The sequence below is a fragment of the Myxocyprinus asiaticus genome, chromosome 25 (assembly GCF_019703515.2).
Source record: "Myxocyprinus asiaticus isolate MX2 ecotype Aquarium Trade chromosome 25, UBuf_Myxa_2, whole genome shotgun sequence".
Taxonomy (NCBI): domain Eukaryota; kingdom Metazoa; phylum Chordata; class Actinopteri; order Cypriniformes; family Catostomidae; genus Myxocyprinus; species Myxocyprinus asiaticus.
The window spans coordinates 4,078,044-4,099,597 of record NC_059368.1 but is presented as its reverse complement, the minus strand read 5'-3'; the positions used below and the strand labels follow the sequence as shown (position 1 = coordinate 4,099,597).

Here is a 21,554-nt window from a genome sequence, read left to right as displayed (position 1 = left end):
GTCTCCCTCTCAGGGGAAGAGAGTGAATACAGATGACCCCAAGGCGGAGAAGTGCCAGGAAGTAGATCAATCGCACAATCGTATGGGCGGTGAGGAGGCAGAGATGCAGCCCGGGACTTGCTGAAAACCGCCCTCAGATCATGCTAGATATCGAGAACACCAGAAAATACAGAACTCTTTAAGCAATCTAAATGTGGATTATGTTTAATCAGCCATGGGTGTCCTAAAACCACAGGAGCTGAGGGTGAGTGGATGATAAAGAATTTAATCTCTTCAACATGATTACCAGAAATAATCAGGGTGAGTGAGGCAGTAGTGTGAGTCACTTTAGTGAGGGGGGTATCGCAGTTATGAGTGCTGGCAGTTATGGGTTCCTTCAATCGTGTAATAGGAGTCAACCAGAGCAGAGATTGAATGGATGTTGTTGCCAAACTGCAGCCTGGCTGGTAGGAGAGTCCGACCCCCAGGGGATTTATCCAGCAGAGTAACGCTCACCATTAACCCCTTCTTTAATGGTGAGCAGTGCCTTTTAATGAACATGAAATGACAATGTGCCCCGGTCATCCACAGTAAAGGCACAAGCTATTGACCAGGCGATGACGTCGTTGCTCGGGTCCAGCCAGGCTCTCCCGATCTGCATGGGCTCCTCCTCCGACACGGGTTCGGGTGCAGCCGAAGAGGAAGGTGAGGTAACAGTGGGAGATCACTCACGACGAGTGTAAGTTCTATGGCGATGTTGGCATAGAGTTAGACGATTATTCACTCGAATGGCTAGATCTACCAAGTCATCAAACCCAGTGGGAAGATCCAGAGTGTAGATCTCATCCTGAACCTAAAGAGCCCATGCAGAAACCGGTCCCACTGAGCCTTCTCATTTCAGCTGCAGGTGACGATGAGGGTGCGGAATTCAATGGAGAAATCCGAAACCGATCTCTCTCCCTGAAGAATGTCTGACAGGATCCTTGCTGCAGTCTCCGTAGCAGATCCTCGCCTCAGTCCCCATAGCAGATCGATCAAAGACCTTGCGGAGTTCAGCAGAGAAAGACTGGAACAAAGCACAGCAGCCATTGTTGTTGTTCCACACAGCGGTTCCCCACTCACGAGCCCTCCCCGTGAGGAGTGTTATGACATAGACCACCTTGGAACTCTCAGAAGGAAAGGCTGATGATTGAAGAGCAAATACCAGAGAGCACTGTGACAGGAAGGAGCAACAGGTATTAGGCTCACCTAAGTAGAGTGGAGGATGATTCAGACGGGGCTCGGAATGTCTGGAGATGGTGGAAAACGCTGGGGGTGGAGCTACTGCAGCCTCGTCATTGGTGGTTGCGGGACCGGTGTTGGGAGAGAGTTGTTGTACCAGCATAGTTAATTCGGCCATCTGCCTGGCCATGTCTCTGATGGCTTGGTTGGATGCCGCAAGTTCCTCCAGTTGACAACTGAGGAGTGCTCCTTGTTGAGCGATGGCACTCCAGAAGCTGGCTCCCTCTGCTGAGTCCATAATTGGCCAGACTGTTCTGTCAGGATCGGAGTAAGGATGAGGACTCAATTGCAGAGAAAGTTTTACAGTCTTTATTGAATGAACACAGCAGGCATGTGGAAAGTGGCAAAAGTTTGTAAAACCGACACAGACTTCAGATTGGAATGTCTAGGAAGAATATTGGAGCACCCGGGCTGATGATGGTAGTGAACTAAATGCACAAGGTGAATAATATATTCCACAGCATAAATGACAGAGTCCAGTAAACAGGTAATCCACAGGGTGAGGTATAACAAACTGGAAGATGCATACTAAACAGAGTAAAACAAGAAAACAGACTGCAGACAGACAGAGGGCGAGACTACATGACAGGGGTACTGGAACAATCTGGCGACGAGACAGAGAAACGAAGGGGAATAAATAGCCAAACTAATGAGGAACAGGTGAGGGTTCTGCCACGTGAGCGGTGTGAATCAGCGTTCCCATAGAAACGCTAATTACACTGGCAATGTGGCAGAGGGAAACACACGAGGGAAAAAAAACACACAGAGATGCAGGAATAACCAGATAACTATGACAAAACCTAACCGATAGTGTCACAAAAAGTAAATGTGAGGTGAAAAATGACATTTTCGGCTCACGTGTCAACTCGCATGCTCTTCAGGACTCGTAACCTGCCCTTTGCATTGCAAATGCAACGCTATATCAGTTGAGCTAGCACACAAATTTACCAAATTTACATGCACTTACGAAAGTGGTTTATTCCAGGGTTTTTCAGAAAGCGGTATTCTGAAACGCCATATAAACGAGAACACCGATTTCCTTATGCCGCTTAAGGGATTAAGAGAAAGTGGTTAAACACACATGGGGTTCTCTCGGAGAACACGTCTTAATGTGGTCATGTAAACGCATAAGCGCCGTTCTTACAGGTGTTTGAAGAGTGCGCATGTGTGGAACAGACCGGCTAACAAGCGTCATAGGATAGAGCAGGTCAACACAGCAGAAAGAATTTAACATTTCTGGGATTACAGTTGTAAAAAGCACATGCACTATAAACTATATCCATTTATACACACCAATGTAAAATATCGACTGTCCCTCGCGTTCGCGTATATGCGCTCATATTGAGGTGGGAAATTATGATTTCTTAAGTAAGCAGTAGCATTTTCAAATTAAATTGTAAAAAACAAACCAAAAAATAAATAAATCTTTTTATATGAAATCTCAAGATCTTTACTGTCATCTTGATCACATAAATGTTCATTTGGTGCAACAAAATCATTCCTCCTTACTGCCCTGTATTATGTCAGGTACATGTTTCTCCTTTAAGTTAATTAAACAGTAATCCTAAAAGCACTGCTGATTTCCTACACATTTTTCTGTTCCCCTCCGTGACAATAGTTTAATCACAGCAAGCACTACAGAATATTTCAAAAAGCACTTATCTAGCTAAAAAGATACCAGCACACTGAACAGGAAAAAGCCTTTGCATTAGCAAGCACTATAACTAATCTCAAATATTGAAATTTTCTAATGTTAAAGAGTTCCATAGCCGCCATCCATCGAGAGAATTGAAACCCATGCCTTCAAAACCATTCATTTCAATACGCTCTACACCTAATATGAGGTATTGAAATTGTAGATTCTTAAAGCAGGTTTAGCCAGAGGGACACAATCGTCATCTTTGAATCAACTCAAAGCGAACAGCTGCCGTGTTTCCCTAATTATTCTCTCTCTAGATCTCTAATTGGCCCTTGAGCATGAATCATTTTAGGGATTTGTTCCGTGGTACACCTTATCTGATTTAACATGAAAGAATAGAAGCAGACACAGTGCACTCTAGGAAGAGAGAGACCCAAAACTGGGGTTTGTCATTGTAATATAAGGAAACATAGCTGATTACACGGCCATCAATGATTGGCTCTTCAGAGCCATTATTTAAATACTATAATCAATGGCAGAGACTAAAAGGGTTTTCAATTCTGGACATGTGGGGCCACTCAAAGACACGCAAAACCATAAGAGGATTTGTTTGCTCAAAAATGGTTGGGACATTGGGAGAATTCCATTCGGAAGTGAGCATCCCTATGCCCAGGGTCGCATTGGCCATCGGAAGGGGTGGGCCGCTAGGTTGATGTGTGTTATGATATGAAAATAAAATAAATAAATAAATAAATAGCCAATTAAATCCCCTTTAAAATATAATATTATTATTGTACAAAATATTTAATTTTGAAAATAAAAACGCCCCCAAAAATGCCTTATTCCTGAATGTTTCATGCTTCCATCTATGTCATCACTGATGCTAGATCGATGAAAGAGAAACGGGCCATTCAAGCTGAACGCACTCTTGCGCTTAAAAAAAAAAAAAAAAGTTTACGCTGCGCAACAAACAGAGGTGAATGAAGGTATCTCAAGATGCGTTTTTAACAGTTTTTTTAACTTGACTTGGCATCTAAAAAATTTGGCACTCCCACGCGACACGCTAAAAAACCCCCAGTGAGAACCAGCATGGAAATATGCAAAACTTTGTTTGGAGTGAGCATCCCTAAAGGGTGGTATGGAAAAAATGCACATCATAATATATTATTTTATTTTATTATTTTGAAAACCCTACAAAACTGCCCCTTGCAGTGAGTTTGGAGCTGGACTATCTGTTAGGAAAACTGTTTGAAAACATCATTATTTCTGCAATTTTGTATGGGGATGCTAGTGATGCAGAAATGACACACTTTACCTTAAAATACTTGTCAGAAGTACTGTTCACTGATGTAGATGTACAATGTTTTTACTTAATGCAATGGCATCAATTCTTATAATAATATGGCAATATGGCATTAAAAGCAAGCTGACCATGTCCTCTCTGCTCAGGTAAAGCCAGCACAGGTGCGTCCATCTCAAACGCTCAGGGCAAAGCAGGACTTCTGTTAAACATAATGGCCTTCGTAACACAACACTATATCGACGGAGAGCGAACAGGTGCTGTAACTCTGATTAATTCATCTGAACCGGACGGAGGATTAGCACAGTGATTGCGCTCTTATCTGTGGCACTGCCTGGACACCAGCGTTGCTGAGCTACCAAATGGACCTTTCTAGATTGAACGGAGTAAAGTGACAGCTTGTGCATTTTCTCTAATGCACTGCATGCACACACTCACATAATACTGCATATGACACAGAAGCTCTGTTCCAAAACAATGATCTGCCTTGCTGTCTACTGCCTATTTAGGCAGCTACCTTCTAAGGGCCATTCACACAAAACGCATTCTAGCATTACATTTATAAGCGTATTAACTCCAATACACCATTTCTACCTCATACTGGAACACTACATAGGCAACAACTCAGCGCATCAAACAAATAGCGCTCCTCAAACGAAGAACACTGAAGATTCGACTCGCTTTTGATTACAGTCAAATTTGCCGTTAGCTTGTTGCTAAGCTCTCGCCACGATTCTCTAATGAGCATAAATATAAATAGCACACACAAATATTGGGTAAAGTAGTTCTCTTTAATTAGATTGAACTATTTTTTGTCTTTTTTTTTTTTTTTGCATTTAACGAAAAGGGCTGTTCACACAGGATGCATTCTAGCATTAAAAAACACAACAGAACACAATGGAATTAAACAGAAGCCATGTTTATAAGCTTATTACCTCCTATACACCATTGCTAGATTATTTTGGAACACACTACATAGACAGCAACTCAGCAAAATAGTGCTGCTCAAGCGAAGAACATGGAAGACATTACATTTTATTTCAATCGAGTTTACCGTTAGCATGTTGCTAAACTAACGCCACAACAGTACTCTGAGTTATATACAGTATGTTTACCGATATACAATTTTTACCTAAATGTTTAGGTATTTAATGAATTTCTATGCTTGTATAGATATTAATATATATATATATTTAAATATAGGTACATAATCAACATCTCCCTCGCTTCGTACACCATCATGGTTTTATCCATGAGCTTGTTGCACATGCGAAACTATTTAAAAGCCAAAATATTCTTCGGTTTCCATGCAGTGTGCGGAATGAGATAAAGTATTCTTGCGCTAGACATAGCACAATGAATAGAATAGAATGCAAGTGTATCAAGACGCATTTTTAATGTTATTTTTAACTTCACATGGCATCTAAAAAATGTTGCGCTATTGCGCTAGATGCTGAAAAACACAACGGTCAAAGATGTCAGTCTAGCGCAAATTAAAGTTCTTTTAAATTCATATGGCATCTAAAAAATGTGCCGCTCCTGTGCGAGAAGCTTAATATACAGTGAGACATATCATAAAGGTCAAAAATGTCCATCTAGCACATGTTTACATAGAAAATGGTGTAAATGATGCAATTACGCATTTGGTGTGAACGGCCTCTTAGAAGGCAGCATAGCCATGCTGTCTAGCTTTTGTCTGAAGTGTGCCTTAAGACTGCCTTAAAATGCTGCCTAGGTAGACAGCTCTCTAGGTTTTGAAATGTAGCCAAGGTCTTTAGCCACCCACAAGCTTTGTGTTTGGAAACATCCTTATTCTACCTGATGTCTTCTATTGAAGAAATTTGTGAAATTATGTATGCTGAGTGTGCATTCGTAACAACCCATGATTAATTTAGCCCCTTTAGATTGTAGAGAAGAAACATTGTTTGAAGTAAAAAATCCCCTCTGGCTAGAGAGTGTGTGTGGTATGTCACACTGCAGTAAACACACACACACAGGTCTGCAACAGATGTTGGTTGTTCTGATGATGGCTGGATAAGAATGCTGCTGCTTTACCTGTTAAAAAACCAGAGTAAACATTCACCACCATCTGCCACCATACATCCAATTGTTTCTTTACAACCACACACTCTATAACCTCAGGCAAAAACTGCCTGTGATCTGTTTCACTTACGGCTAATGATTGTGATGCACAAAACGCATAATGAGTTGAATAATGCGAACAGCTAGAGCGTTAATTATTGATAAACGTAAGTGAGAGAAACAAAGATACCCCGCAGTCCCTTGACAGTTTATGGATGGATAGTTTTAACAAACCACAAGTGTGATGGCACATTCATTTACTGCACAGCACCCTCTTGTGGTGCATAATTTCCCACAAAGTGATTTTTAAGTTATTTTTAGTTCATTCTTAGAACTTTGTCTGTCATGACAGATATTTAAAGGAATAACCAGGGTTCAGTGCAAGCTAAGCTCAATCAACAGCATTTGTGGCATAATGTTGATAACCACAAAAATTAATTTCCACTTCTTTTTAAAGATAAAGAAAAAAATATCTGGGTTTCAGTGAGGCACTTACAAAGGAAGTGAATGGAGGCCCATTCATAAATGATTTTAGAGTTATAAAATCGCTTACTAACCTTTTCTGTGTAAAGTTATATCCAATTTTACAATTTCGTTGCCATGACGATGTAACACCTATGGATGTTAAATCCTAAAACGTGATTTAAACAACTTTACAGCTCAAATAATACTAACATTTTAACAGAAGAGTTAATCTAAGTGCTTTTATAAAATTATAATCTTCACATTTCTGCTTTTAAACCCTCTAAAAATTGGCCCCATTCACTTCCATTGTAAGTGCCTCACTGTAACCTCGATTATTTTTTCTTTTTTTTTTTTAAAGAAGTGACAAGTCAAAATTATTTTCTGGTAATCAACATTATGCCACAAACGTTGTCGATTGATCTTAACTTGTACTGAACCCAGAAATTTCCTTTAAACTTGGTTTTGTAGAAGTCTGACCTGTTCTCTGGTGATCCGACGGGACGGTGCGTTGATGCCCAGCTTTTCGAGTGGGTAGATAATTTGTCGTCTCGCGCTCACGGGCACCATGAAGTTCATCACAGCTGGCAGAGACTGAGAACTGTCTTTCTGAGAGCAAAATGAAGAAATGAAGTGAGATCCTGTTATAATACAATGCGAATGTTTCATAAAAACACAATTTTTCTCACCTTCTGTCTGTTATGGTGCAGATAGAGGGGGTAGTTCAAGCAGGACTTGTGTGCCAATCGCAGCACCTCCTTAAAGAAATGTTTAGTGTGGTGCTGGAATATGGGTTTGAGAAAGAAGTGACAGAGTCGACCGTGTTCCTCTCTCTGGTGAATGCTGAAGTACATGAATCTCTCAACATCAAAGTGGGCTCGGATGAACTCGATGTCCTGGGAGAAACAAACACAGGAAGACATGGCACAGGATTTGTCGGATGGAACAGCAATCACCATAATGAATCATTGATGGAATGTTACGGGTTTAATAGAAGTTAAGAATTATGAACCGCATCAGTGACAAACGTTGACTGGTCCCTCGGTTTGTAAAAGCAAGCAACTGATTTGTTTACAGTAGTGCATAAACAATGGAAGTCTGTGGGGCAAGACATTGCACTGGAAGAGAGCACACAGTGCTTGTCCACTTTTTCAGCCTTCTTGGTTACATGTTTTTCCAATTCATTTTTTTCAAAGGGATTTCATAAAAATCCTTCATGAAAGAGTTCTAAGCCATGAACCGACCCAACCAGCTCCGAGGTGAATCACAACATTAAAAACTTTGATTTGAAGTACAAGACTCGTTTCCCCTCAGGATCATGGGTAGTGTAGTTCTTCACCAGAAATTCTGCTTTTAAACACCATTTTTTAAACAATGAATATAAAATAACATGAACTGATGGCTTCAACAGAGGCATATACCATTGGAGCGCACCTTGGAGCGCACGGTAGGTCTGTCTTTAAAGGTTTATAAGTTATCCTTGAAAATCAATTCACTTATGGAAAAAAAGAATGGGGTTTTCACTTCTGGAACCAGGCATTTATGCTCTATAAATGCTAAATACAGGAAGTTTAGCCACAAGACTTAAACATCATATGTGTTAAAGGGATAGATCACCCAAAAAAAATAATTCTCTCATAATTTTCTCAGCCTCATGCCATCCTCATGTGAGTGACTTTCTTTTTTTTCTGCTGAACACAAATTAAGATTTTTAGAAGAATATTTCAGTTCTGTAGGTCCTCGCAATGCAAGTGAATGGGTACCAAAATTGTGAAGGTAAAAAAAGCACATAAATGCAACATAAAAGTAATCCATACGACTCCAGTGGTTTAATCCATGTCTTCAGAAGAAATATGATAGGTGTGTGTGAGAAACAGGTAAATATTTAAGTCCTTTTTCACAACTCTCCTCCTTGTCCAGTAGGTGGCAATATGCACGAAGAATTTGAATCGCCAAAAACAAAAGAAGAAGAATGCAGTGGAGATTAATAATAAAAAGGACTTAAATATTTATCTGTTTCTCACCCATACCTATCATATCGCTTCTGAAGACATGGATTAAACCATTGGATTATTTTATGCTGCCTTTATGTGCATTTTGGAGCTTCAAACTTTTAGTCACCATTCACTTGCATTGTATGGACCTACAGAGCTGAACAATTCTTCTAAAAATCTGCATTTGTGTTCTGCAGAAAAAAGAAAGTCATGCACATCTAGGATGGCATGAGGGTGAGTAAAAGATGAGAGAATTTTCATTTTTGGGTGAATTATCCCTTTAACATGGACTAGTGTGATAAAACCACTTAACTAACCTTGTCTGTGCAAAGTTATAACTTACATCCAATATTTTAACTCCTGTCATGACAATGTAAAGCCAGTGCAAATGGTAAATTTCACTTGATATGTGCAAAATACCATAAAGGTATCAAGATAGGTAGGTGTTAAGAAGAATAAATCCACAGGATTAACCAAAAGTTTGTCTGCCAAGTAGTCCCATTGGTTAAAAGGCAATTTATACAACTTTACAACTCATAGAACCCCCTTTTTTTAACAGAAGAATTAATATAAGCACTTTAACTAAATACAAGCTTCACATTCCTGATTTGTGGAATGTCTTGCCCCATAGACTTCCATTGTAAGTGCATTACTATAAACACAATTTTTATGTTTTTCCCAGCTGAAGGGAAAACCAATTCAAAATTGCTTTAATATGTCCTGGAGTTTACCTCTTCATCTCTGATGATTATTAAACCAACAATTTGCCCCTGAACCTGAGCCACAAATGCCTGAAGAGCAGTGCCATCCTGAGAATGAGAGTTATCAGCTCAGAAATAACAAACACAGCTTGAATATCTTAAGTCTTAAACAGTTATTGTGTGATCGGTGACAGACCAAGTCTTTCCGTTTCTGCAGGAACAGATCCAGATCATCTCTGATGGATTCCTGCTGACCGAGACTCTCAATCAAACTCTGGACTGCTGGGATATCGGACGACACAACCACACGCACATCAAACATCCTGACAAACAGAAAATATATTAGCACATGACTCAAACATGCATCCATAGTACAAAGTTGACTTTTTGAGACACCTGACAATGGCAAGTGAATTGAGAAAATACAGTATACCAGCCATAGAACATACTCGTGATTCATTTAAGGATTTGTTTACTGAATCATTTAGAAGATTTAGAGCAGGGCCGGTACTAGGCTGTGATCTGTGGGGGGGTATTTTGATCTTTAATGTGGGCAAGTGCTTGTCTCTTCGTCGGATTGGGGTAGGGGGGTCCCCTTGATCATTTCGCCATCCAATCGGAACCTTAAGGGGGTACAAGGAAAATCTAGCCCCACCTTAGACCCATAATTCAGAGTGTGTGTGTACCTGAGCAGTGCCCAGCGGTGGCACAAGTAGAGCTCCTGTGGAAAAGTGCTGGTGTCACGAGGAATGACTCTAATAAAAGACTGCAGCAGTGGGAATTCTGGGGCCGGTTTAGGTACAGAGATCACACAGAAATCACGATCCTGTATGAATACCACCACACATTGTATCACATTTATTAGAACAAAACAAAAACAAAAAATTAAGAAAAAGGGACTGTGAATTTTTATTAAAGGGATAGTTCACCAAAAAAATACAAACTCTGTCTCTGTTTCATGCCGTTGCAAACCTGTTTGGCTTTTTTATGTGAAACACAAAAGTAGCTGCTCTTTTCCATAAAATTAATGTATACAGTTTCCAGGGGCTATCAGGTTCCAAAAAATTATGAAACAACACTAAGCACCATAAAAGTAGCTGATGCGCTATATTCCAAGTGTTCTGAAAACATACATAGTAGTTTTGTGTGAGGAACAGACTGAGATGTAAATCATTATTCACTGAAAATCTTCCCCATTGCAGTAACTTCCAATATTCTTGCACATTTCAACTTGCCAATTTCGTTTTTATTTGTTTGTTTGTTAGTTTTTTGTTTTTTTATCCACTGTTAATGTTTTTCTAGTTCTTGGTTTTAATTTTGTCTTGTTGAATATGATCGACTTTAGTTTGTGCTGTAGTTTTTATAAATATATTCTTTACACAAGGCTATCATATGGCTTCAGAAGACTTGAAATGTAGCACACAGGCCATATGGACTACTTCTACATTACTTTTAATAAGCTTTTTTGTGAATGTTTGGAGCTTGACAGCTTTGTGATCCACAGAATATGAGCTTGGACATAGTGTATTTATTTATTATTATTTTTTGTATTTTTTATTTTTCACCCAATTTGGAATGCCCAATTCCCAGTGTGCTTTTAAGTCCTCGTGGTCATGTAGTGATTCGCCTCAATCTGGGTGGCGGAGGACGAATCTCAGTTGCTTCCATGTCTGAGACCATCTTATCACGTGGCTTGTTGAGCGCGTTGCCACGGAGACATAGCGCATGTGGAGGCTTCACGCCATCCACCGCAGCATCCGCACTCAACTCACCATGCGCCCCACCGAGAACGAACCACATTATAGTGACCACAAGGAGGTTACCCCATGTGACTCTACCCTCCCTAGCAACCGGGCCAATTTGGTTGCTTAAGAGACCTGGCTGGAGTCACTCAGCACACCCTGGGATTCGAACTAGCGAACTCCAGGGGTGGTAGCCAGCGTCTTTTACCACTGAGCTACCCAGGCCCCGGACATTAGTGTAATTGAGTAAATGATGATAACATTTTTGGGTAAATTATGCCTTTAATAAGCCGGTTGAAAGGTAAACATGTACTTACCGGGAAAAGTTTAAACAGGTACGATAAGAAGTCTGCTGATCTTTGGAATAAAGAAGAAAACAATAGACATGAAAGCTTTAAATCATCATCTGTCCTTTAGGAGCAATAAGAAAGCCTGCTATGTTGGGCACTAGAAAGCGAGGATGAGCGATTGATGGTCTCGCTGTCACTTTAAGCATTCTACTCATTAATTACATGTTCATGCTCTGTGGGGAGCGACAGGCCTCCATATTCCACAACAGCTGGCCAATAAGGTGGCAAACAGACCAGCTCCGCATGAAGCCAAGTAACACTGACTGATTTTTACAACAGCTCCTGACTGAAAGCCACTGGAGCTCCACCAGACGACGAGATAGAGTTCCGTTGCCATAGAGTTACTTTAACCAAAATGAAAGCATACAAATGACATATTTTAGTGAGTTAAAATAGTTCTTAAAGGACACATATTTTATTGTTTTCCCTGGAGTTTACACATAATATTATTCAAAGTTTTCTTGCACCAGACAAAGTCATAATTTAGTTTTATGTGATCATTTTCTACCCTTTCTCTGACCGTTAGAAACAAACAGGCTGGTTTTGCTGCTGCTCTGCTAAATTGAGCTTTTATGTAAACTAGATATTAACATTTTTTGAAGACAATGTCAGTAGTGGTGCTTGGCTGTGCAAAACCATCCAACATGATGCTAGAGTGTTGGGGGTGGTTCCCAGGGCATTGCTAGGCAGTTGCTAAAGGTGGTTTCTCACTAGCCGATTTTTCCAATGATTTTCAGGTGTGAGCTTCATTAAAATAATCACCGGCCAGGCAGAGAAACAGAGCGCACATTAGCGTCTCTCAGCGGGAGGTGTTAATCACTTGACTGTCGGACTGTCTGCTGAGTTAATGGCTTCAAAGTCTGAAAAAACACATCCGTTTTGTTTGAAAAAATCATTCTGTCACTGAGGTGGGGTCTTGTGTTCTCATCAGGTGACCAATGAGCTTCTTCTTTTACTGAAGAATGGAAAAGACGTCAAGCTGATGTGAACGTTTTCATCACACTCAGAGTCTGTCACCAAGCTTATTTCTTGCACAAAAATGAGCCACAACAGTCTGTTTTTATTGGATGCATTTCTTTACTCACTGAAAGCTGAATGTGTACATGTGTTCTATGACAAGCCTCGATTGGATAAATGAACAATCACACACTTTCACGAGGAAAAGTTACTCCATCTTCACGAATCACTTCTTTTGTATTGCGGCAAAAAAGATACAGGAAGAGAGAGAGAGCTCCATGACTGTGAGTACAGGTACTTTTCAATGCAGAAATAATGCAAAAGCAACTAATGACGAATAAAAATAACCACAACGTAAATTTTCCAGTTTTGGTCCATTTTAAAATATAACCTTGCGAAAGCAGACCGAACCTGCATTTGGATGAGAAGCTTATTGCTCTTTTGAGTCAACAAGTATGTTTGTATGACATACAGTATCTAATATGTCATAACATGACAGACTAAAAGAAAAGAAATTCTGCTGGCCAGATCTTTGCACAACGTGACTATAAATGTGTAAAAACTTTTACATTTAATACTTGGGCCATATATTATTTTATATAATGTAAACATAAGCTTTATATCTGTATACAACTTTAGATTATATAAATATATTGTAGTCTACATTTATATAACATCATGTATAAATATGCATACCTTACAAGTTTGTACTTTTGTATTATTTTAGTTCATGCCGCTTTAATATATTTTCGAATAGTTCACTTTCTACCAAATGACACACGTTTGTTGTCCAGCTCTTTGCACTTTGTGACAATAAATGTGTGAAAGAAAAGGATGCAATTTTTTTTTTGCTATGCAGTCTCAATAGGACATGTCTTTAACAAACAACCAAACATAGCAGATGGTGCAGAATCTTTGAGTAATATTGAAAAATACCTGTGTATTCAAAAGCTTCAGGTTGACTGGCTGTGAAAATGGGGTGTGACAGTGAAGCGTTGAGAAAAATCAAAGGCAGTCGTTAAGTGTGACACCCCCAGCCAAATCAAGTTGTTCTGAGTCTGCTAGTGTGGAGCCAGCTTTAGATGTTCTAGTGGTCTTTGGTGCATCACTATGAGGTTTCTAGAGTATTCTGGGCAGCTGTTAGGATGTGACCAGGTGGTTGCTAGAGTATTGCTAGGGTGTTCTGGGTGGTTGCTAGAAAGTTACTAGGTGGTTGTAAAGGCATTGCGAGGTTGTTGCTAGGGTGTTCTGTGTGGTCTTTGATGCATCGCTATGGAGTTACTAGAGTGTTTTGGTCGGTTGTTGGGATAATACTACTGTAGTTGGTTGCTAGAGTATTGCTAGGTTTTTGCTAGGGTTTTCTGGTTGATTGCCAGAATGTTCTGGGTGGTTGCTAAGATGTTCCTTAGGGTGTTCTGGGTGGTTGCTAGGATGTTACTAGGTGGTTGTAAGGGCATTGATAGGTTGTTGCTAGGGTGTTCCGTGTGGTTGCTTAGTGGTAGCTATGGTGTTCTGTGTGGTGTTTGATGCATCGCTGTAGGGTCACTAGAGTGTTTTGGTCAGTTGTTGGGATGTTACTACTTTAGGCGGTTGCTAGGTTATTGCTAGGTTGTTGCTAGTGTTTTTTGGGGTGGTTGCTAAGTGGTTGCTAGAATGTTCTGGAAGGTTGCTAAGATGTTAATCAGGGTATTCTGGGTGGTTGCTAGTATGTTACTAGGTGGTTGAAAGGGCATTGCTAAGGTTGTTGCTAAAGTGTTCTGCATAGTTGCTTGGTGGTTGCTAGTATGTTACAAGTTGGTTGCAATGACTTTGCTAGGTTGCTAAAGTGCTCTTGGTGATTGCTAGGTGGTTGCTAGGGAATTCAAGGTTGTTGCTTGGGTGTTGATGGTAGTTGTTGGATGTTACAAGGTAATTGCAATGGCATTGCTAGGTTGCTAGAGTGTTCTGGGTGGTTCTGGGAGATTGTTAGGTGGTTGCTTGGGTGTTGAGGGTAGTTGATAGGATGTAACTAGGTGGTTGCAAAGGCATTGCTAGGTTGTTGCTGGAGTGTTCTGGGTGGTTACTAAGGTGTTCTGTGAGGTTTCTAGATGGTTGCTATGGAGTTCTGGATTCTGACTGCAAGAATGCCACTAGGTGGTTGCAAGAGCATTGCTAGGTTGTTACTAGAGTGTTCTGGGTGGTTGCAAGGTGATAGCTTGGGTGTTCTGGGAGGTTGTTAGGAAGTTCATGGTGGTTGCTAGGGTGTTGTGAGTAGTTGATAGGACATTACTAGGTGCTTGCAAGGGCACTGCTAGGTTGTTGCTAGATTGTTCTGGTTTGCTAGGGTGTTCTGGGTGGTTGCTAGGTGGTTGCTAGGGTGTTCTGGGCTGTTGCTAGGACGTCACTAGGTAGTTGCAAGGGCATTGCTAGGTTTTGATAGGGTGTTGTGGCTGGCTGCTAGGACATTACTAGGTGGTTTGAAGGGCACTACTAGGTTGTTGTGACTGCTAGGACATTAATAGGTGGTTGTAAGGGCACTAATAGGTTGTTTCTAGGGTGTTCTGGGTGGTTGCTAGATGGTTGCTTACTGGCCCTAGACAAAAGAGTCCACCCCAAATCTCTGATATTCTGGTTCCTAGATATGGTTGGGGTCCCTCCAGTATAAGCCTATGTGATTTAAAAGTAAAAGCACTGTATACGTTCCTCAACAAGCAGCATAATTTGAGTTATAATTCACGTCATAATTTAATACTGTCTGTTAAAATCTCTAACCCTAAATACAAGCAATAGTAATAGTGATGCTTGCCTCAGCAAACACTAATAATTGAAGATACAGTAAGTCTGCAGTTCGAAAACTGCAAATGCTTTCCAATTGGATGGTTATTCGAATGCTTACCAAACATGAATGGGTTTGGTGGGGTCACATCTGTGAGCTCACCTCATTTCAAACCTCTTTTCCATGGTGAAGAGCTGGATGCAGAACACATTAGGAGAATCATTCAGTTCTGGGTCTTTACTGGAGTCCACTGTTTCTTTGATGCATGACTCAATATGCTCTGACTAGTTGGAATAATCAATAAAGAGACAAAATCATGCATTTTTACATGACGTACTTCACATGTACCACATTTGTAGGGATTACAAAAAGAGTCAATGCAATTCAAATGCTCTGACCTGACATATGCCATCAGGCCCACTGGAAATCTCTTCACATCTCATATCTTCTTCTGTCTCCAATTCACCCTGTGAAGTTCACTTTGGTTAGGAATGAGACTGGCACATCATTTAACAATTAAGAAATAATAAAATAAGTATATCTTTAAGTATTTTTGCATGTTCTGAAGAATCTGTAATTTGAAACTCACTTCCAAAGTTCCTTTGGCTTCATCTGATTCCTGAGTATCAGGGACATTGTTCTCCTTCTCTGAGGGGTTTGGTTCCTCTGGTTTCACTGTTTCTTCTGTGTGGTCAGCTGGATTTGTTTTACTCAGTCCTTCAAATACTCCAAGTTCAAAGCACTTATTGAGGAGCTTCAGGTCAATGTGACCACTCACACTGACGAAACCAACAGTAGTTCCTTCACTCTGTGTGAACACAAAAACATATACACATAAACACATCTGACTAACAATAAAACAAAATCCTGTAATACATTACAATTGCAATGTCATTATTTTTACACTGTCTTCTTAAAATGTCAGCATCTCTGTATTGAGCACTTTGTGTTCGTAAAACATAGTCTCATTACAACTAATAAGTAAGGGATAATGTACAGTCAGCCGTAGGTCTGAAATGTTTAGTCGACGTTATCGACAACGTCGACAATAAAAAATTGTCGACAAAAATTTTCGTTGTCGAATAGTCATTTGATCTCATTTAACATAACATGAGATCACATTAAATCTAATGATGATGTGCAAGAGCAGCTCTGCAGTTCGCGCCTGACTGAGGAGAGGATTACACAGCTCACAGTCCAGAAGCACTCTAAACTTTCCAAACAGCTTCAGGTGATGTAGATCGCAAAGTATGAGGGAATTATACAAAAATATAAAATAAGTAAATACAGAAACACTCTCATTGTGGAACAAGTGGAGCTGGAGCGTCTTTAAAGGAAACACCCCGGCGTTACATCTTTAATGCAGTTATATTTAAAGCATTATAGCTTTATTAAAGTTCAAATAATACGGAAGCAGATCATGCAAATACAGTAAGTACAAACTCCGAAACTAGCATTTCTCTGTGCGGTCAGTGCCTCTTCTATGAGTCACATGAAGTGTCCCGATCTAAGGGGGAGAGATTGAAACTGCATACGGCTGATGCACACTCTGTCGCGGGGACGCTAGTCCATCTGGCGCGCACGCTTAATGCAGCTAGATTATAACGTGATGGCTCGCAACTTATTGAACATAATAAATGTCACTATGCATTTCTTATCGTGAAGAAAATTGGCAATACGCAGCTTTATTAATAAGAGAGCGTTTGTTTTTTGTGAGTTAAAGATGGATTGAAGTGAACAGAATGGTGAGAGAGGGTAGTCTTCGCCCCATTATACACTGAAACAAAATATGTTTTTGATTTGTTTTTGTTTTGGCTTGTTTTCCAATATTAATATCTAAAACTCCTTTAATACAATGTACATTTACTTTAGCCGCTATACTGCAGAAGAAAAAATTGTTATCTGAGAATGTTGAATGTTGAATATAACATTAAATATACAAATAGATGTTTAGACTCACTTTTAGAGAACAGATCTTGAATATAAGTATATTTTGTCTAATATTTTGTATAACCAAGTGAAAAAATACACATATTCAAAATACACTTTTATTTAAGACACGTTCTCTTAAAGCAAGTCTAAATATCTTATATGTTGCTTCTCAAGTAAATGTATCTTGTTTTAAGGATTTTTAAGGATTTTAAATGGAAAACAAGACAAAAATACTTGATAAAAATAGGATTTTTTTGCAGTGATTTTTTTTACTTAATTAAACTTGATAAAAAGTACTTTTTCCTTTAATTCAGTGAATGTCATTTAGAGGTATTTTTAAAAGATGATTTTAAAAGTTACTTATTAAGACTTCTGAATTATAATTACAGATCTGTATGTGTGAATCTCAGGACAACATATCCAGGTCATATTTTTTCACCTAATTTTTTATTTTATTTTGCACAATTAAATAACATTAAATGACATAACATTATTTATTATTATTTATTTTTTTTATTTCACACACACACACACACACACACACACACACACACACACACACCCATGAACACACACACACACACACACACAAAAAAAGTTGTGATGGTTTATGCCTAATTGTCATGAAAAAAGTGTCCCAAAGCAATAAACATTACTGGTCCAAAAATAGGCTTCTTTCTAATGCTTTACATTTCATTTCATTTTTTTTTTTTTTTTTAATGCAAAATATTATTCTTGCATCTTTCTTTTGATCTTGGGGTAAAAAATTACCATGTTCTTGACAGGTTCTGATTCACCCGTATATAATTTAAAACACTCATAACAATGAGAGTAAAAAAGACCTTGAAAAACAACACCTCTGTAATCATTTATGAATTGTCTATGGAAAAAATATATTCCAGGACTTTTTGTAACCCTCCTGGGCGATGTAGTACAGTACTCCTGCTCAATGGATGGGCCTTTTAGACAAAAGGCAAAACCGCTACAGATGTCTGGACACAATATGTTCAGTGTGAGTATGTCTTGGCAAGGCATGAGCTCTCATCAGCCATATGTCGAATGAACACATGTCAGCATGCGTCGCAGGGGAGGGAGGAGGCAATCTGTCAGCCCGTCATTCCTCAGAAAACACAATTTCTGTCCCGCTTTGCATAAAGAGTCTGTGGACTTGAAAGACATTGACCTAATGATATAGTAAAAAATGCCACTGCTAATTTTAGCATTAAATGAAAAACGGTAGATGGACGGACGGATGGACAGACGGATAGATAGATAGATAGGATGGACGGACAGACGGATGGACAGATAGATAGTTAGTTAGACAGACAGACAGACAGACAGACAGACAGACAGATAGATAGATAGATAGATAGATAGATAGATAGATAGATAGATAGATAGATTGAGCGATGAAATAGCAACCTCTGAGCAAAATTGACCTCTAGTGATACTAGGTTTCCATTTGTACATTCAAGGAATGATAATGAACATGACTAACTTCACAAACAGCTGCATGATTCTCCTCATCTTGAGTCTCGATTAGTTCAGACAGGAAGTACGGCCCATGGGATTCCACCAGTGACGTGATCTGATCTCCAAATATGTGCATGAGGTCATCGTGATCTTCCACTCTGGAGGATATAAAGTTATTGCACTGGGATTTTAGTACATCACTGTGGAAAATGTTTTGAATGATGTTTATGAATAAAAAACTGTTTTTTTGATGTAAACTGTGTACAATCGTGTCTGGTTCAAGTTTCATCCCATCCAAAAGATAAAAATAAGAAATTATATATATATATATATATATATATATATATATATATATATATATATATATATATTTTTTTTATTCTCATTATTTTTCGTGATGATTCTCATTTGATTCTTGTCACTGTAATATAATTTTTATCTGTTGACAGTGAAACATACTGCACAACCTAAAGGCAGTACAACAAATATAATCATGATGTACTTTGTTATTAAAATTATAATTATTATTTTGCATTACAATAATGAGAATTTGGGGGAAAAATATGCTTAATTGTCGTGAAAATAATGAAACTGCCATGCAAACAAATATTTATGGTCCTGACAATAGGCTTCATTTTCTTTATTTCTTATTTCTTTCTATTTTTGGGGTGATTTTGAGGTGAAATATGACCCGGACATGAGTGAGCAAGAACTGTTGTTTAACCTGGCTCTGCGAACATTAAGCCGAGGGCAGTGGCTGTGTCGATGACAAACGTAGGCCGAAAACTGAACATCCTCCTTAACAGACGTCATGGGTTCAAAGATCTTCTCCAGCGCTGGCTCTGACATGAAAAATTATGATTAAAAAATGCCTTAAAATGTGTGCCAACACATTCAAATGTTAAGAGTACAAAGTAATGTCACTGATTCAAATGTATTTCCTACCAAGCGTGCCTCTGTAGGGAGTCATAAGGCAGATGTATTCCAGCTCAATTATGGTATTGAAGACTGTTCTAAAAGTTGCATTGGAGGAAATATAAATCTTTGATCATGAGATATTTGGAATTTTAATATAGCATGATTGAAATGCCACAGTAAGGCATTGCTATCAGTAAATACAACTTGTACTGCATAAAACCAGATTATTCATTGAGAAGTTAAAAATTGAAATTAATAGGAAACTTTTCATGAGATTCACCCTCATTATCATTGATAACCAAATGCACAGAAATGAACTCCCAAAATAATAGCAGTACTGTCCCCCTGTACCTCACTATCTCTTTGGCGCCCCCTATGGAGAAACCAGGCTGAGCCACAAATAGACGCAGGAAAAGAGTATTCAGCGGCTGGAAAGTTAAAAACAAAGGAGGCATGTTAAATATTAATAGACATCATGGTTGGTTTGCTTTGCCTATGGTGAATGTCTATACTTTGAAGTCACTCTGAAGTACATTCTCCCAGCATGCTGGATCAACCAGCTCTTCCATGGGGTGGTCGGAGAAAGCCGCATGAGCAAGCACTTTATTCTGTGTTGTGCTCAGGGTCACCGCTAAATTTGCTTTCTCACTGTAAAGAGAAAAAGAAAAAAATATTTTTATGATTTTTAGAGCAACAAGTCTAAACAATGGGATGCTTCAAGGTTTAAAAAAATAAATACAAAAATAAATTGTACTGTTAACCAGAATGCTTCTATAGTTTCTTGTAGGCTTTTATTCCAGACTATATGATATATTTCTATTTTATAAATTTCTTTTATTTCCAACAATGACTACTTAAGATACAAAGTACAATTTTTAATAATAAAATAATAAAAATATTTTTGATTTTCAGAGTTCCATATGAAACACTATGACACCTGCTACTTACAGAAGGTGAATAACATTGACTCTTCCAAACACAGCAACAGTTGACGGACTGATCAGATTATTGATCTCTTCAGCATCTGAGGATTCTGTTCTTCTGACTGTCACACTTTCAACTTTACCAGCTGAAGAGGTGATGGAGCTCATATTAAATCTGAGAAAAAATAGTAAAATAGATATAGATGAAAAAGATACAGACTGAAATTGTGTTACAGCTGTACAAATTTAACAAAATGTTATTTTATTTTGATATCTACACTACAAGTCCAATTTTTGGACATGCCTATTCATTCTTTATTATTTTAGAACAGTATTAAATGTATTAAAACTATGGGGGAAAAAAACACAAATCGGAGTATTGAAATTATTCATTGATCAAACAAATGTTAAACAAATCAAAACTATCTTGTATTTGTCGAAGTGGCCAATTTCTTCACAGTAGAAAGCAGAATTGGCCCCATTGACTTCCATTGTAAGCAGGGCCGTTGCTAGTGGGGTGAAAGGTGGGAATGATTCTAGGGGCCCAAAGGTCCAAGGGGGAACGATTTTACGAAAAATTTGAAATTGTATTTTTTAATAGGTAAGGGGCCAAGAGAAATATGGAGTCAAGGGGCCCAGAATTCCTGGCTACGGCCCTGATTTGTAAGTGCCTCACTGTAACCCAGATTTTTGCTTTTTTTCAAAGAAAAGGAGGGACGAGTCGAAATAATTGCCACAAACACTGTCGAATGAGCTTAACTTGTATTGAACCCGGAATATTCTTTTAAGCCTGTAGTATTTACTTTTTAAGATCAAGACAAACATATAACCTACATTCAATCAAGTGTTTCCAGACTTTTGACTGATAGACTAGTTCTTATAGTCTTAATGTAGACAACCAGTGTAGGGTAAGTTACTCTAAAAAAGTAATTAATTACTAACTAATTAGATTGTAATTAGATTACAGTACTACTCTGTCTGAAATAGAATTGCATTACTTATTACTAATTACTTTCTAAAACCCTTATCAACCTCGACCAGATGAAAAATACAAGGATAGACATGA

At 38.8% G+C, this 21,554-nt stretch overlaps 1 protein-coding gene across 1 annotated transcript in view; it reads right to left on the bottom strand.

The window, feature by feature from the left end:
• Window positions 1-20,656, bottom strand: part of LOC127416201 (cilia- and flagella-associated protein 61-like) — a 51,069-nt gene extending 30,413 nt beyond the window's left edge. Inside the window, exons 1-15 of the mRNA XM_051655408.1 lie at window positions 20,514-20,656; window positions 20,078-20,213; window positions 19,917-19,993; window positions 19,593-19,660; window positions 19,372-19,489; window positions 18,673-18,805; window positions 15,832-16,050; window positions 15,641-15,709; window positions 15,405-15,526; window positions 11,498-11,537; window positions 10,125-10,264; window positions 9,635-9,761; window positions 9,469-9,546; window positions 7,433-7,639; window positions 7,224-7,352 (exon numbers count right to left, since the gene is read on the bottom strand). Of these exons, the coding sequence (XP_051511368.1) occupies window positions 7,224-7,352; window positions 7,433-7,639; window positions 9,469-9,546; window positions 9,635-9,761; window positions 10,125-10,264; window positions 11,498-11,537; window positions 15,405-15,526; window positions 15,641-15,709; window positions 15,832-16,050; window positions 18,673-18,805; window positions 19,372-19,489; window positions 19,593-19,660; window positions 19,917-19,993; window positions 20,078-20,213; window positions 20,514-20,656 (1,806 nt within the window). The remainder of the gene's footprint in view (window positions 1-7,223; window positions 7,353-7,432; window positions 7,640-9,468; window positions 9,547-9,634; window positions 9,762-10,124; window positions 10,265-11,497; window positions 11,538-15,404; window positions 15,527-15,640; window positions 15,710-15,831; window positions 16,051-18,672; window positions 18,806-19,371; window positions 19,490-19,592; window positions 19,661-19,916; window positions 19,994-20,077; window positions 20,214-20,513) is intronic.
• Window positions 20,657-21,554: the final 898 nt, after the last annotated feature.